The sequence below is a fragment of the Miniopterus schreibersii genome, assembly GCF_964146895.1.
Source record: "Miniopterus schreibersii genome assembly, chromosome: 7".
Taxonomy (NCBI): Eukaryota; Metazoa; Chordata; class Mammalia; order Chiroptera; family Miniopteridae; genus Miniopterus; species Miniopterus schreibersii.
This window is the reverse complement of record NC_138108.1, coordinates 83,464,322-83,481,234: the sequence shown is the minus strand read 5'-3', so window position 1 is coordinate 83,481,234 and position 16,913 is coordinate 83,464,322. Positions and strand designations below refer to the sequence as shown.

The window sequence follows — 16,913 nt, the reverse complement described above, 5'->3', positions numbered from 1 at the left end:
GTGGTAGCAAGTGCATTCTTTGGATGGCCGGGAGGAATAGAGAGCTGAGGGGGGTGGTGGTAACAGAGCATGGGGTCCTGCCATGGGGATATCCACTGTCCGGCAGGAGTGTTTCTGACAAAGTAATGGAACTACAGAGCCCTGCTGCCCCTTGTACTCCCATAATTCACCTCCCGTTGCCCTCGGTGCCAGGTAAGGAAACATTTTATCTGTGACTGATCCCTGAGTTTGGTGATTGGGACACGACTCCACAGAGGTCAAGGGTCCAGGGTTACCCTTAAGGTGAGGGCAAAAGAAGCCCCACCCGCAAGCAGACCAGATATACTGGCTGTCGAAGCAGCAGAGGTCAAATCTGGGAGATCACAGAGATAAAAAAAATTTTGCAATTCAGCACCACCTACTGGAAAATAGTAGAAAGGTTTCTTCAGAGAACGCTGCTATAGACAGGACATTTATGCCTAGGAAAAGGAGAGGAGCAAATACCATGAACAACCACGGTAAAGGATGATGAGAAAGAAAATGAAAAACCCCCAGAAAACAAGCTGGAACACATGGAAATATGTGACATAAATGACAGACTTCAAGACTGCAGTTCTGAAAATAGTCAACAAGATGCAAGAAAATACAGACAGGCAATTCAGTACTCAGAAAAAAAATCAATGAACAAAAAGAGTACTTTACCAAAGAGATTAAAACTTTAAAAAAGAACTAATCAGAAATCCTGGAAATGAAGCATGCAATTAAGGAGATAAGGAATGAGCTAATGAGCATAGAAAACAGAGCCAAGCAGACGGAGGAAAGAATTAGTGATATTGAAGAGACGAATCTAGAAATGACAGAGAGGGAAGAAGAGAGACCTGAGCATAAAGAAAAATGAAAGAGCTCTAGAGGAACTCTCTGACTCAATCATAAAAAGCAATATTGGAATAATAGACATTCTGGAAGAAGAAGAGAGGGAGAAGGGAATACAGAGTCTATTCAAACAAACAGTGGATGAGAACTTCCTGAACTTATGAAAACAATTAGATCCTCGAATCCAAGAAGCAAACAAAACACCTAGTTATTTCAATCCAAAGAAGCTATTGAAACTCAAAAATTAACAACAAAGAAAAAATTCTCAAAGCAGCCAGGGAAAAGAAAGAAGTGATCTGCAAAGGAAAACCCATCAGAATTTCATCCAACTTCTCAGCAGAAACTCTACAAGCCAGAAGAGAGTGGAACCAAATACTCAAACATCGGAAAGAGAGAAATTACCAGCCACAAAGAGTAAATCCAGCAAAGTTATCCTCTAAATATAAAGGAGAAATAAAGAAGTTCCCAGACATACAGAAGCTGAGAGGATTTATCACCAGCTAACCTCCACTGCAGGAAATACGCAAGGGAGTTATTCTACGTAAAACAAAGAACATAAGGTCACAACACTACGAGTAAGATCATCAAAATCTTACAGCATAAACAGGGATAATTTGTGACAACAAAAACATAAACGGGGAGGGGTAAAGGTCTGAACTGGAAAAGGAGGGTGAATATCAGATACTCTCGAAAGAAAAAACAAACACACTATTGTATATATGCAACTTTATTTTTTATAAACCTAGTGGTAACCACACTCAAAAATCCCCAAACCAGGACATATAGCTTAAACAAAGAGGAAAGAAGTATGGAACACCACCAAACAAAAACAGCAGAGAGAAGTACCAAGGAAAAGAACCAATGAAGGCATGGAACTACCAGAAAACAAAAGATAAAGTGGCCATAGGAAATCCTCATACATCAATAATTACCCTAAATGTAAATGGTCTGAATTCACCAGTAAAGAGGCACAGAGTAGCAGACTGGATCAGAAAACAAAACCAACCACATGCTGTGTACAAGAGACAAAGGTAGATTCAAAGTAAAAGGGTGGATATGGAGGGAAGATGGCAGTACTCTGACAAGAAGCAGATCACCCTTGCTTTCAGCCACGAACTGGATTTACAGCTAAAATACGGTGTAGCCAGCTTGGGAAAAAAGGGAAATATTCCTGAGTGGATATAATCTGAGTAGGGACCACTGAAGAAACATCATAGAGTCTGATGGGGCGGCAAAGAAAGGGTGAGTCCCCTTGAAGCCAGTGCTGGGCTGCGAGGCCCGAGGGCTGGAGGTTGCAAAGCTCCCTCCCCTTAGGAGTGTGGACTGGCATCTAAAATCTGGGACCTCAAACTCAGAGAGGAGAATGGAAGGAGAGCCCGTGCAAAGCAGGCACAAGGAGTCAGGGAAACAGTGTGCCTGCAAGAAGGGGGCAGCGCCTTCCAGTGAAACAATAGGTGGCAGCTGGAGCAGCAGAGTTTCACCCCGGGTACAGACCATAGGAAAGGATGTCCTGTAGGACGTGGCTTCCGAGCAGAAAAGCACCAGAGGGCTGCACTCAGCAGTGAAGTAAAAGGATCCTCTGTTTTCCTATAAGATGCCAGAAAGCATCTGAACTGTGTGGCACGGGGAAGGAGAAGAAAGCCCTCCTGCCAACAGAGAGGGCCCGGAGGCACCAGCAAGGCATATGTGAACTACAGCCGCTGGAGCTGCCGGTGGGGTGAATTGGGAGATTTTTGACCTGCTATGTGGGGAGCTGGGATAGCGCAGAGAAGATGCCCAAAGCTTTACTGAGATCAGCTGTGCAGGAGGACTATGTGGGACTGACTTTGTGACCTCTGCTGCTTGGTTCCGAGGTGCATGGGTGCCAGAAACTCACAGGGTGGGTTCTCTGCCTCTTTGTTGCTTGGTGCATTTTTCATTGCTGAACACATGTCCACCTTCCTGGCTTGCACTGGTGAGACAGGCCAGCCAAAGCTGGCATTTGTGCCTGCATTGTGGGGAGTTTAAAATAAGTGTCCCGAGCATCACCCAACCAGAACTGGGAAGGGAGGGGTGAAGCACACCTACCTCTCCTGCAGGCTAGGAGCACCACTCCTAACAGGAAAAGGGCTGGTTCAGCTCAAGGAAGCCCCAGATATCCCCCACAGGGTACAGTCCTCAGGGGGAAAGAAAAACAGCTCACAGGATGACAAGAGTAAGACTCTCAAGGACTACTGTTTTGGAATTGGTGGAAAAGCTTAAAACTCCTTCTGGGGGCTGGGCAGACAAACTGCTCACCTGAATGTATTTTAATCGAACCCACTGAGCCCAGGCTGCTGAAACCACCTATAGAGAACAGGCAACAGACTGATTTCAATCTGAACGTGCAGCAGGGCCAGTGCCTGGGGAACTAGAATCAGAGGACAGGGTAGAGACTGAGGAGTGGGCTTTGGAGCAGAAACTAACTTCCCCACAGTGAGTGCCTGACAGGAAAACCTCTAAATAAGGGGAGCAACATCCCGAGCTACACTAGCCATCCTGCACCCTAAAGACTTTTCAGAAGACTCTGGAGTAAGACCAGGCAACTACAAGGGAGAGGCAAAATAGCTGACAGGTGGAGGTGGTCCACAGAGAGCCTCAGACCTCCCAACTACCTGAGGACACCAGAGCCAAACCAGGACAGCTCCTGACATTCGCCGATACACACATACCTCCCAGGAGACCCAAAATCAGCAAACAAAACGGTGAGCCTCAGACAACATAAGCTGCCCAGGTGAAACTCAACTGATTGACTTTTTTTTTTTTTTTTTTAACATATTTTAGTTGTTTTTAATTTTTTAATTAATATTTTAGAATTTGTTTTGTCTTGCTTTGTTTTTCCTGCTTTGTTGTGTTTTGTATTTTTGTTCTATCATCAAGGTTTTCTTGATATTCGTTGCTTTAATGCTGGTATATTATCATTATAACCAATAATTGTTTACTGCTTTTCTCTATATTTCCCCCATATCTCTTATTGGCCTCCCTTCCTGCCCTTGCTTTACCTTTCTCTCTCTTCTTGTTCCATTGGCATAACTTGTTTTTCTCTTCTCTTTTTCTCTCCTTTTATTTTATGTCTTCTAGTCTTTTTGTTTATGATTGTCTATTTTTATTTTTCAACCATTTTCCTATTCCTACTCTCTATCCTTATATTTTCTGCTTTCCCGTTTACTTTCAGAATCTTTTTTCTGCCTCTTTTACCTCCTAGTAGCTTCTCTATTTTTTACTTTTTATTATTTTTTACTACTAGCAATAATATCCTTTTCTCCTTCTTTCTTTTTTGCATTAGTAATTGTGTTCTCATTTCTCTCTCTCAATTCTACTTTCTCTTGGGATGTTTTCACTGTGATTGTCAGGATATTTTGTAAGTTACTGTTTGTTTCCTGGCAGTTTGTCTGTGTTTTGTTTTGCCCTGTCAGCACCAGTAAAATAGCTCACACGACCAGGTAGTGGCTGAGCCTCACTGTTAGCCAACCTGAGAAGATAGTCCTCCCAAAAGCAGGTCAACAACAATCTAGACCCAATCACAACAGGAGACCCTGAAGAACCCACAAAAGGGAAACTGACAAAAGGGATACGCCTAGCGCAAAGAGTTCAGAAGTATAGGAAAAGAGACCTCTGGGTCCCACTGGACATACACTAAAAAATCCCAAACCACAAGACTGGGACACAGCAAATGCATGTAATATACAGATACAAACATTAAGAGCAACAAAAATGGGGAGACAAAGAAGCAACCCCCAAACTAAAGAAAAGGGAAAATCACCAGAAAAAAGATGGAGGAAAGCAAGTTATCAGAAATAGAGTTCAGAGTAAAGGTTATAAAGATGCTTAAGGAAATTAATGAGAACAACATGATACTTAACAGGAAGGTCCAGGAACTTAGTGAAAACATGAAGAAGAAGAAAAAAAGCTAAATATCATAAATAAGAACCAGGCAGAAATGAAGAATACTGTATCTCAGATCAAGAATACGCTGGAAGGAATTAAAAGCAGGCTCAATGAAGGAAAGGACAGAAGAAGTGACTTAGAAGATGAGGTAGAAAAAAACAGAGCAGCAAAAAGAAAAAAACACTTAAAAAGCATGAGGAAAGTCTAAGGTAGCTTTGGAACAACATGAAGCAAAACAACATTCACATCATAGGGGTGCCAGGGGGGAGGAAAGAGAGCAAGGAATAGAGAACTTGGTGGATGAAATAATGACAGAAAACTTCCTTACACTGGAGAGGGAGAAAGCCACACAAGTTCAGGAAGCACAGAGGGTTCCAAACAAGAGGGACCCAAAGAGACCCACTCCAAGACACATCCTAATTAAAATGGCAAATGTTAAGGACAAAGAGAGAATATTAAGGGCTGCAAGAGAGAAATAACCAGTGACCTACAAGGAAACCCCCATAAGGCTGACAGCAGATCTCTCAACAGAAACTCTTCAGGCCAGAAGGGAATGGCATAAAGTTCCCAAAGTAATGAAAAGCAAGAACATGCAACCAAGATTGCTTTATCCAGCAAGACTATCATTTATAATTGAAAGTGAAATAAAGAGCTTCCCAGACCAAAAAAAAGGCTAAAGGAGTTCGTACCATGAAACCAGCATTGCACGAAATGCTAAAAGGACTGTTCTAAGAAAAAGAAGAAATATTGAGAGAAAGGTACAACAGCATAAAAGAGGAAATGGCATTAAATAAGTATCTACCAATAGTGCCCTAAAATGTAAATGGAATAAATGTTTCAATCAAAAGACATAAGGCAGCTGAATGGGTAAGAAAACAGGACCCAAATATATGCTGTCTACACCCACCTGAGAGCAAAAGATTCACACAGTCTAAAAGTGAAGGGAAGGAAAAAAATATTCCATGCAAATGAAAATGAAAAAAAAAGCTGTACTAGCAAAACTTATTTTTGACCAAACAAACTTCAAAATTAGGACCATAACAAAAGAAAAAGACGGTCACTACATAATAGTAAAACAATCAATCCAACAGGAGGAAATAAGCCTTATAAATATATGTAGACCAAATATAGGAGCACCTAAATATATAAAAAATTTCTTGGGGGACATTAAGGGGAGATTTACAGCAACACAATCACAGTGGGGGACTTTAACACCCCACTTTCAGCACTGGAAAGATCATCAAGACAAAAAATCAACAGGGAAACAGACCTTAAATGACTCACTAGACCTAATGGATTTAATTGAAATTTACAGAACACTTCACCCCAAAGCAGCAGAATATACATTCTTCTCAAGTGCACATGGAACATTCTCAAAAATAGATCACATGTTAGGGCACAAGGCAAATCTCTACAAATACAAGAAGACTGAAATCATATCAAGCATCTTCTCGGATCACAATGCCATGAAACTAGAAATCAATCTTTATGAAAAAACTCAAAAATATTCAACACATGGAAGCTAAATAGTATGCTATTAAACAATGAATGGGTTACCAATGAGATCAAGGAAGAAATCAAAGACTTTATAGAAAAAAATGAAAATGACCAGAAAACAACCCAAAACCTATGGGACACAGTGAAAGCAGTCCTGAGAGGAAAGTTCATAGCATTACAGGCCTATCGCAAGAAACAAGAAAAAGATCTAATGAACCATCTAACACAACAACTAAAAGAACTAGAAAGAGAACAGCAAGAACCACCCCAAGGAAGTAGAAAGAAGGAAATAATAAAGATCAGAGCAGAAATTAATGACAGAGAGACTAAAAAAAAAATTCAAAAGATCAATAAAACCAAGAGCTGGTTCTCTGAAAAGATAAATAAGATTGATGCACCTTTAGCCAGACTCACCAAGAAACAAAGAGAGAGGACTAAAATAAATAAAATCAGAAATGAAAGAGGTGATATAACAACTGACCCAACAGAAATATAAAGGGTTATAAGAAAATACTATGAGCAACTATATGCCAACAAACTGGACAACATGGGTGAAATGGACAAATTCCTAGAAGCATCCAACCTTCCAATGCTGAATCAAGAGGCAGAAAACCTGAATAGGCCGATAACAACTAATGAAATTGAAGCAGTAATCAAAAAACTCCCAGCAAACAAGAGTCCTGGACCAGATGGATTTACAGGTGAGTTTTACCAAATATTCAAAGACGAATTAACACCTATTCTATTCAAACTACTCCAGAAAATTCAAGAGGAGGGAAAACTCCCAAACTCTTTTTATGAGGCCAGCATTATCCTAATCCCAAAACCAGATAAAGACACTGCAAAGAAAGAAAATTACAAGCCACTATCCCTGATGAACATAGATGCTAAAAACCTCACTAAAATACTAGCAAACCAGATCCAGCAATACATTAAAAAAATCATACACCACAACCAAGTGGGATTTATTCCAGGGATGCAAGGCTGGTATAACATCCGCAAATCAATAAACGTGATACATCACAAAAACAAAATGAAGGACAAAAATCATGTGATCATATCACTAGATGCAGAAAAAGCATTTGACAAAATCCAGCACCCATTTCTGATAAAAACTCTCAGCAAAGTGGGAATAGAGGGATCATACCTCAACATAATAAAGGCCATATATGACAAACCTACAGCCAACATCACACTCAATGGTCAAACACTAAAACCATTTCCCTTAAAAACAGGAACAAGGCAGGGGTGTCTACTCTCACCACTGTTATTCAATATAGTACTGGAAGTCCTTGCCACAGCCATCAGACAGGAAGAAATCATAAAAGACATCCAACTGGAAAGGAGGAAGTAAAACTGTCCTTATTTGCAGATGACATGATATTGTACATAGAAAACCCTAAAGACTCCATCAAAGTACTACTAGATTTGATAAACGAATTTGCAAAGTAGCCAGATACAAAATCAACATCCGTAAATCAATGGCATTCTTATACACCAACAATGAACTTTCAGAGTGAGAAACTAAAAACAAAACAACAAAAAACCATTTACCGTTGCAACTAAAAAAAGTAAGATATCTAGGTATAAACTTAACCCAAAAATGTAAAAGACCTGTACTCGGAAAACTACAGGACACTGAAAAAAAGAAATAGAGGAAGATATAAACAAGTGGAAAAATATACCATGCTCATGGACTGGAAGAATTAGTATCATTAAAATGTCCATAGTACCCAAAGCAATTTATAAATTCAATGCAATTCCTATTAAAATACCAACAGCATATTTCACAGATCTAGAACAAACATTTTGAAAATTTATAAGGAACCAAAAAAGACCCCAAATAGCTGCAGCCATCTTGAGAAAAAAGAACAGAGTGGGAGGGATCACATTACCGGACTTCAAACTGTACTACAAAGCCATTGTAATAAAAAAGGCTTGGTACTGGTACAACAACAGACATATAGATCAAAGGAACAAAATAGAGGCCCCAGAAATAGACCCACGCCATTATGGTCAGTTAATATTTGACAAAGGAGGCAAGAGCATACAATGCAGTAAAGACAGTCTCTTCAATAAGTGGTGCTGGGAAAATTGGACAGATACATGCAAAAAAATGAAACTAGACCAGCAACTTTCACCATACACAAAAATAAACTCAAAATGGATAAAAGACTTAAATGTAAGTCACGAAACCATAAAAATCCTAGAAGAAAACATAGGCAGTAAAGTCACAGACATCCCACGTAGTGGAATTTTCACTGATACATTTCCTAGGGCAAGAGAAACAAAAGAAAAAATAAACATATGGGACTACATCAAACTAAAAAGCTTCTGCACAGCAAAAGAAAACAGCCTCAAAATACAAAGGAACCCCACGGTCTGGGAAAACATATTTGCCAAGGATGCATCTGATAAGGGGCTAATTTCCGAAGTGTACAAAGAACTCATACTACTCAGCAAGAGAAAGACAAACAACCCAATTAAGAAATGGGAAAAGGGCCTGAATAGACACTTCTCCAAAGAGGACATTCAGATGGCCACGAGACACATGAGAAATTGCTCAACGTCGCTAATCATCAGAGATGCAAATTAAAACCACAATGAGGTCTCACTTCACACCTATAAGAATGGCTCCATCAACAAACGACATGTGCTGGCGAGGGTGTGGAGAATGGGGAACCCTGGTACACTGCTGCTGGGAATGCAGATTGGTGCAGCCACTATGGAAAACAGTATGGAGGTTCCTCAAAAAATTAAAAGTGAAGCTGTCTTTTGACCTAGTGATCCCACTTCTAGGAATATATACTAAGAATCCTGCAACACTAATGAGAAACAACATATGCACCCCTATGTTCATAGCAGAGCAATTTACAATAGTTAAGATCTGGAAACAGCTCAAGTGCCCATCAGTAGATGAGTGGATAAAAAGCTGTGGGACATATACACCATGGAATACTATGCAGCTGTAAAGAAGAAGGATCTCATACCCTTTGGGACAGTATGGATGGGCCTGGAGAATATTATGCTAAGGGAAATAAGCCAGGCAGAGAAAGACAAACATCACATGACCTCACTTTATGTGAAATCTAAAGAACTTAATAAACTGAGGAACAGAGTAGAATCAATGACATGGAAGCACAGATCAGACTGACGAATGTCAGAGGGATGGAGGAGGGTGGATGGGTGGAAGGGGAGAGAGTAACCAAAGAATTTATATGCGTGTATGCACACCCCAAGGACTCGGACAATGGTTGGTAGAGGGACTGGGGAGGGGGAGGAGATGGGACAGGGTGGAATGAGTCATTGGGGAGAAAATGGGACATCTGTAATATTTTAAACAAAAATAAACCCCCAAAAAATCAAAAAAAATATATATATATATTAATAAAAAAAATAAAACATTGGCAGTAAACTCTGTCACACTGTTCTTCGTAATTTTTTTTTCTGACATATCTCCTCAGGTAAGAGAAACAAAAGCAAAAAGAAAAAAATTTAGACTACACCAGACTAAAAAGTTTTTGGAGAGCAAATGAAATCATCAATAAAACAAAAAGACAACCTACTGAGTAAGAGCTTATTATTATTATTACTGAATATATCACCAATGATACATCTGATATGGGGTTAACACCCAAAATTTATAAAGAATTCAATTAACTGGAACCCCAAAAACCAAACAATCTGATTTAAAAATGGGCAGAGGAACTTGAACAGACACTTCTCCAAAGAGGACATACAGATAAACAAGAGACATATGAAAAAATGCTCAATGTCACTATCACAAAAATGAAAATTTAAACCACAATGAGGTATCACCTCACACCTGTCAGAATGGTTACCATCAATAAATCAAAAAACAAGTGTTGGTGAGGATGTGAAGAAAAGGGAGCCCTCATGCACTTTTCATGAGAATACAGACTGGTGCAGTCACTTTGGAAAACAATATGGAGTTACCTCAAAAAATTAAAAATGGAGCTGCCTTATGACCCAGAAATTCTACTTCTGGGTATTTATTTCAAGAAACACAAAACACTAATTCTTAAGAACATATGCTCCCCTATGTTCACTCTAGCATCATTTACAACAGTCAAGATATGGAAGCAACCTAAGTGCCTATCGATACGTAAATGGATAAAGAAGATTTAGTATATGTACATACAATGGAATATTACTCAGCCAAAAAAAAAAAAGGGAATGAAATCTTGCCATTAGAGAAAGTATGGGTGGACCTAGAGGGTATTATGCTAAGTGAAATAAGTCAGTCAGAGAAAGAGAAATACCATAGATTTCACTTATATGTGGAATCTAAAGAACAAAATAAGCAAACATACAAAACAGAAACAGACTCATAAATACAGAGAACAGACAGGGTTGTCAGATGAAAGGGGGTTTGGGGCACTTGGTAAAAAAGGTAAAGCAATTAAAAAGTACAAATTAGGAGTTACAAAATAGTCACAAGAATGTAAAGTTCAGCATAGGGAATACAATCAATAATATTGCAATGACTATGTACGGTATCATGTGGGTAGTAGACTTATCAGGAGGATTACTTCATAAGTTATATAAATGTCTAACCACTATGCAGTCCACCTGAAACTAATATAAAATAATAGTGAATGTCAACCGTAATTGAAAACTTAAATTTAATAAAATACATTTTAAAAATACAGATTAAAAAATATATATAGCCCCTAAAACATAAGAAATTTCTTCTATGTAAAACTTACACATCTTCTTCTACCCGAAGCTGTTGAATATGAGATTTAATTTTCTGTCCTGAAGTTTTTAAGATGATATTTTCCAGGAGGTGGAAATCATCTTGATTAAAGAGTTCATTATCTTCCAGTGGCCCAATGATCTGTGAAGAACAGAGTTGTCAGTGGAGAAATGCAACCTGTAAAGAAGTCCTTTCTTGTCCTCAGGCCATCTCATGAACCAATCATGTTAAAGACCCAAGATATGTTTGCAACTGAATAAAGTCAATGAAAATGTAAAAATAAAATCCCGATGAACTCACACTGTTATTTGCTTGCTTATCAATTCCTCAACTACACAGAGTGTAGACTTGTTTACTTTACAATATTTTTACAGTAAGCAAATTGAAGTACAATAATATAGGTTTCATTAATTCTCACTGAATATAAATAATAAAGCCAAAATAGAGATGTAGTGGTCGATACGGCAGATTTTACCCTACGTGCTAAGACTTTAAAGTCTGATGTATGCACCACAGTCTACATTCTCATGTCAGTGGCGGCCAAGATTCTATGAAGAGTGTAAGCCCGGCCCACTGAGTGCACAGACTGCACTATAAGCAGGGTCCCCACGGACGAGCAGGGTTTCATGTGTCACAGGCCTCACTGACTTAGGTTCTGAGAGCCACTGCACCTCGCTGCTTAAACTCAGGACACTTCTAGGTCAAAATGAGCAAACCTCCTTCAAAATAAGAGAGCACACAAAGTCATCAGCACCGTAAACACCCGAATCACCTTTGGGAAATGAGTGGCTCTGTCTGAAGAGTTTACTACCTTCAGAGGAGAATGCTGCCAAGACTGCTCACTGATCTAATCTGAAGGCAAGCTTGTCTCAGGACAAGATCCTCACCCTTCCATTGCTGATCACTGCCCTCTGTCCCTTCTTCAGCTTCAGGACATCCCTGCAGTACATGGCATGAGACAAAATGAAATCCATTTTGGAAGCTTCAAAGACCTCTTTAAAAAGACTGAAATCCATGCCCTAGGAAAGTAATTGTCATTAAGGAAAAGTAATAGTTATTAAACCATAAAAATGAATAATCATAATGAATAAATAATAAAACTCTATAAATGAAAGCAATAACTAACTTTAGTAATTAGCATTATGATGTCTCCCTTCTCCCTTCCATTTTCCCCACCCTCCCACCTATCAAGTAAAGCTTATTTCCTTCCATAGTTCTTTTACGTGACTGTTTGGGTAGCAAACCAGTGTTCATGATACCTTTATTCTGCATTTTAAAATATTTCCTATTTCAAGTGAGAGTCTTTCTTCTAACTGAAACATCAAGCATACTCATCATTTTATGATAAATTTTAAGACTAAAAAAACAGTAAAAGGTATGTTACATATAAATGAATAAACATGAGCTTACACTGGAAAAACATCAAGAACACATTAGCTTCTAACTCATTAACTGACTTAAATCTCAATTTTTCATTCTATCAACAAGTCAAATATTGTCTTTTAAAAACTATAAAAACAAATGGCCTGTGCTTAAAACGTACATAAACCTGTATCACTGACATCTTGAAACCTAACAAGTTTAAAAGCAATAAAGGGAATGTGGCAGAATTGTTATTTCTTGGAAAGATTCTTCCAACGACAAAAAAAGACACCCTGAGATTCAAAACTGAAAGTCCAAATTCTTATCATAAACTTCAGCCCATGGGAGCAAACTTCTGTGGTAAGTAACAGAGAGAGGTAGCCTCAAGCAATGGACAGAGACTCACCCCAACAGAGAACTCCCCAATATCAGTTCCTGCAGCCAGGGCCTCCGCAGTCTCCTCCTTGGCCATTTTTGTAATGAAGTTCTTAGCAGAGTTGGAGGTCTGTGTTTGAAGAGCTGCCCAGATTGCTCTGGAGATCTGCATGTTCTCATAATTTATGTCATCACCAGGATTATTGATCATGCCTATCCTAACATTGTTACTGGATTTCTATTTACAAAATAGGAAATAAGGGTTATATGGTAGACGTTTGCAACTTTAAAAGTGACATTAACATCAGTCATATTCTATAAAGAGAAAATAATACTCTCTTAAAAGTCTTTGGTAGTTCCTCTCTGCAAACAGAACAAAATTAAAATGCTATAACCAGGCATTCAAACCCCTACATGAACTGGCCCCTAGCCAACCTTTCCAACTTCATTTCTTACCATCCTGTAAATACAGCATACATTAGAAACCCTAAGAATCCTATACTCCTCCCCCACACATATTTTGTATTCTAGCACATACCACGCCTCGCACTGGCATGTGAACCCCAAGTACACCCATCTTTGCTTCCTTATTAAGTCCCAAGCACTCTTCGGAGCTCTCCTCAAACCCTTCTTCATTCACATGCCTTTCCAGATTTCTAAAAGTTTTTCTCCCTGGGTAAAAAGTTAATCTCTCCCTGGGTAAAAAGACAAGAACCCATGTGAGAGAAGATATGTGGGAACCAAAAAAGGGCTCGTATCAGAAATTCATACTTATGTATATCTAAAGACATGTATAAGAATATTCACGGCAGGATTCTTCAGAATAGCCCCAAACTACAAATAAGCCAAATGTCCATCAAATACACTAAACAAACAAAACTTTGTGATTACAGTTACATGATACAAAACTACACAATGATAAAGAACTATCACTACTTGTAATTTCATGGATCTCAAAAATGTTGAGGAAAGAAACAAATACATATTATAAGATTCCATTTAAAAAATAAATAAATAAATAGGCAAACCTACTGTATGATGTGAGAAGAGGAAAAGGCCAGGGGGCAACTGATACGCCACAAGCAGGGGAGGGCTTTCAGGAATTTGGTACTTCTCTTTACCTGGTGTGGTCACACGGGTGTGCTCACTTTGAGACACTGTGTATCCTATGATTTGTGCACTTCTTTTGAACCTATATTTTACTTTACTTCAATTAAAATACTTATTTAAAAATATTTGACTCCCCCCACTCTCCCACCACCTGAACATCCATCAATCTGAGTCCGAGTTCCTTACACCGTATCTATCATCCTTCACTAGGGCTACTCCTAATTTAATTTTGAATTAATCACAGCAACTAATCTGTTCCCTTACAGTAAGGCACTTTGCACATCAGTGAAGCTGACATCACCTCGATATGCCTCCCTGAGACACAGGGCGCCACGGAGACACAAGAGGGGTGTGACGTTTGGATGAAGACCCAATCTAAAACTGCTCAGGAAAAGGAAATGTAACATCTCATTCTCTGACAATGACACTCTCTAGAAGGGTCAATTTCTTCTCAACTATCCCCCACTGCCATTCACTCAAGGGCTATGATTTATGTGCTGCATAGCTTTCAGACCAGGTGCATGTGTGTCCCTCTGCATGCCTAGACCTACTTCTATCATACATGCACTTACACCTAGACCTGCCTCTCCCACACATGTACAACACCATCTCTGCCACAAGACCAAGAGCAGCATACAATAAAAACTCATCTAAGATGACCTTATTATTTTTTCCTCTAAAAGAATCTATCCCCTTAAATAAAGGTAGAATGCTGCAGTCTTCTCTGTTTCCTTACTGGCCAGCAGACCTCTGAAGAAAAAACACTCTATTTCCTCAAGCACTAAGAGAGAAGGACCTGGTCTTCCCACCAGAACAAAAATATCGGCACACAAATGCTCATGAGGACATAATAAAGTTGCAGACACTTGCCTGATGTTTAATAGCATCATACAATAATTGCCTTCCAGAGGGGCTATCAAAATCCCCAACAATCCAAAAAGTTACTGGCCTAATAAAAGAATCATCTGTAGAAAAAGAAAGCAACATATTAAGTTGGAGGGAAGAAAGCACATTCTATGTTTCAATACTGTTATTAAGCCAAATAATTTCTGAAAACCATGCAAAAAATAAGAAAATTACAAGTTTAATAAAGATACAAAGCAAAAGTGGTGAAACTCTGATAGTAGAAGAAAGCAATACCTTCCACATGGCTTAATTATAAACTAGGGACATGCACTTATTAATTCTACTATGGTTTGGGCATTTGTTAGCATATAAAATGAAAAAGAGCCCTGAACATGTAGGTAACATATTATACTCTTTAATCATATTAATTTGTAACTTTCTGAAATATGCTTCTTTGTAAACATTTATACAAAATTTATCTGAATGAATAATTATCTACTGTTACCCACAGGTTCCAGAAACATCCCAATAAAGGGTCAATAAATTCTGTACAACAGTGCCTGAAATAAGATAATTAAGAAAAGAAACAAAACATTCTAAAGTTTAAAGTTACCATAGATTTCCTTGGAGGACATCCCTGGACAAAGGTAAAGGAAAGAGTAGAAAAAAAGAAAATGTCATTTCTATAATTATTGCCTAAGATCAGAGTCAAATTTTAAATAATGCCTAACATGATCTAGGTTTTTTTCTGCTCCTTAGTGCCAGTAGTGCTGAGCACTGTCCCAGTTCTCCTCAGAACCAGGTTCTTAGGAATCAAATGGAGGGAGAATGACCTGTGCTTCAATGTATCTAGGAAACCAGATATTCTCTCTGGGAGATGAGAATTGCCTTAAATGACATTCAGCACTCTGAAAGGGCAGTAAGTGTGACCATAGGGGAAAAACATTTGTCTGCCATTATAAGGGCATCATTTCACACAGTCTTTATCTAAATAAATAACTACATGAAATCAGTTTTAAAACTTATACAAGTATTTCTAGAACCAAGTTTATCCTTAAAAAATTAACTCAATGCTATCACTGAAGAGGCATGTCAAACCAAATTCCAATCTATCAGCCCATTAACATCATAAATGTTTTCTCACTTTTAACCCCCAAACCTTTTTCCTTTTGACTTTAATATCTAATTTAAAATTTAATAAAGACAGCATTTAAATTTTCAAAAATATATAAAGAATTAAATTTTAAAAAGGTATTTTCTATACTCAAATCCTAAGAAATAATAAAATAAATTATGACCTCTCTCTCCCAACAGATACTAATGATTGAATTTTTTGTAAATACTAAAACAAATGTTGAATCCAAGATAAGCCTAGAATATGTTACCTTTCTTTGTCAGATAGTTCATACTATTAGCTATAGCAGCAGTCTTGCCTTGAGAATCCAAAACAGTAAATCTAGCATAGTCATCCACAAAAAAGTTATCTGAAAAAAAATTGAAGTAGATTTATAATTAATATGCCTAAATTCAATCTAATGTTAATTTCAACTAATAATATGACATGACCATAATACAAGTTTTATAAAAATGCATGAGTGAAATATATTGCTTCATGTTTATTGAATAACTTTACAATCCCACTGACCTCTATTCCATTAATCACATTTTAAGACACAAAGGTAATAAAAATGCACACATCTCACATAACTGTCATATGCATATGTGTCATTTTAATAGTTTAAACTTATTCTATTCCTACTTGTATCACTTTACAACTAGAGACTGAGGAAAATGATCTCTTAAAAATACCCCCTGAACTTCATTTCTCCCTCTATTGTCTATCAACCAGAATAAGCTCTTCCTTACCCTATTTTGGTGGGGGGGGAACAAGAATAGGAGAAAAAAAACTTTAAAATTCTCATTTTAATGTTTTCATGTGTCAGAAAAGAGTATATTTTTAGCCCTAACAGAAACAAAAGGTCACTTTCAGATTCATATCCTGATTAGTGCCTATGGGCAATGCTCTCAATAATCATTTCCCCTCAGATTACTCTTGCTAAAATTCCAGTTTCAGCAAGTCATTCTGTTGCTCTAAACTACCCAGTAATTTCTTTCTACCTACAAAATGGTCTCCAGACTGGTATCATAAACCCTCTATCTATAGCAATCTCCCCAATCTTATGCATTATCACACCCAACTCTACTGCCATTCTCCTCTCACTGTCCTCCAATCACATCCTGCTTG

At 38.2% G+C, this 16,913-nt stretch overlaps 1 protein-coding gene across 5 annotated transcripts in view; it reads right to left on the bottom strand.

The window, feature by feature from the left end:
- UGGT1 (UDP-glucose glycoprotein glucosyltransferase 1) overlaps positions 1-16,913 on the bottom strand; it is a 144,121-nt gene that overhangs the window by 43,461 nt on the left and 83,747 nt on the right. For 4 of the 5 annotated variants that reach the window (XM_081142748.1, XM_081142745.1, XM_081142746.1 and 1 more), the window contains 6 exons: positions 16,054-16,152; positions 15,282-15,305; positions 14,693-14,787; positions 12,744-12,950; positions 11,863-11,994; positions 10,986-11,116 (listed from right to left, as the gene is read on the bottom strand). In XM_081142748.1, the coding sequence (XP_080998874.1) occupies positions 10,986-11,116; positions 11,863-11,994; positions 12,744-12,950; positions 14,693-14,787; positions 15,282-15,305; positions 16,054-16,152 (688 nt within the window). The remainder of the gene's footprint in view (positions 1-10,985; positions 11,117-11,862; positions 11,995-12,743; positions 12,951-14,692; positions 14,788-15,281; positions 15,306-16,053; positions 16,153-16,913) is intronic. The other variant, XM_081142747.1, reaches the window with a different exon arrangement.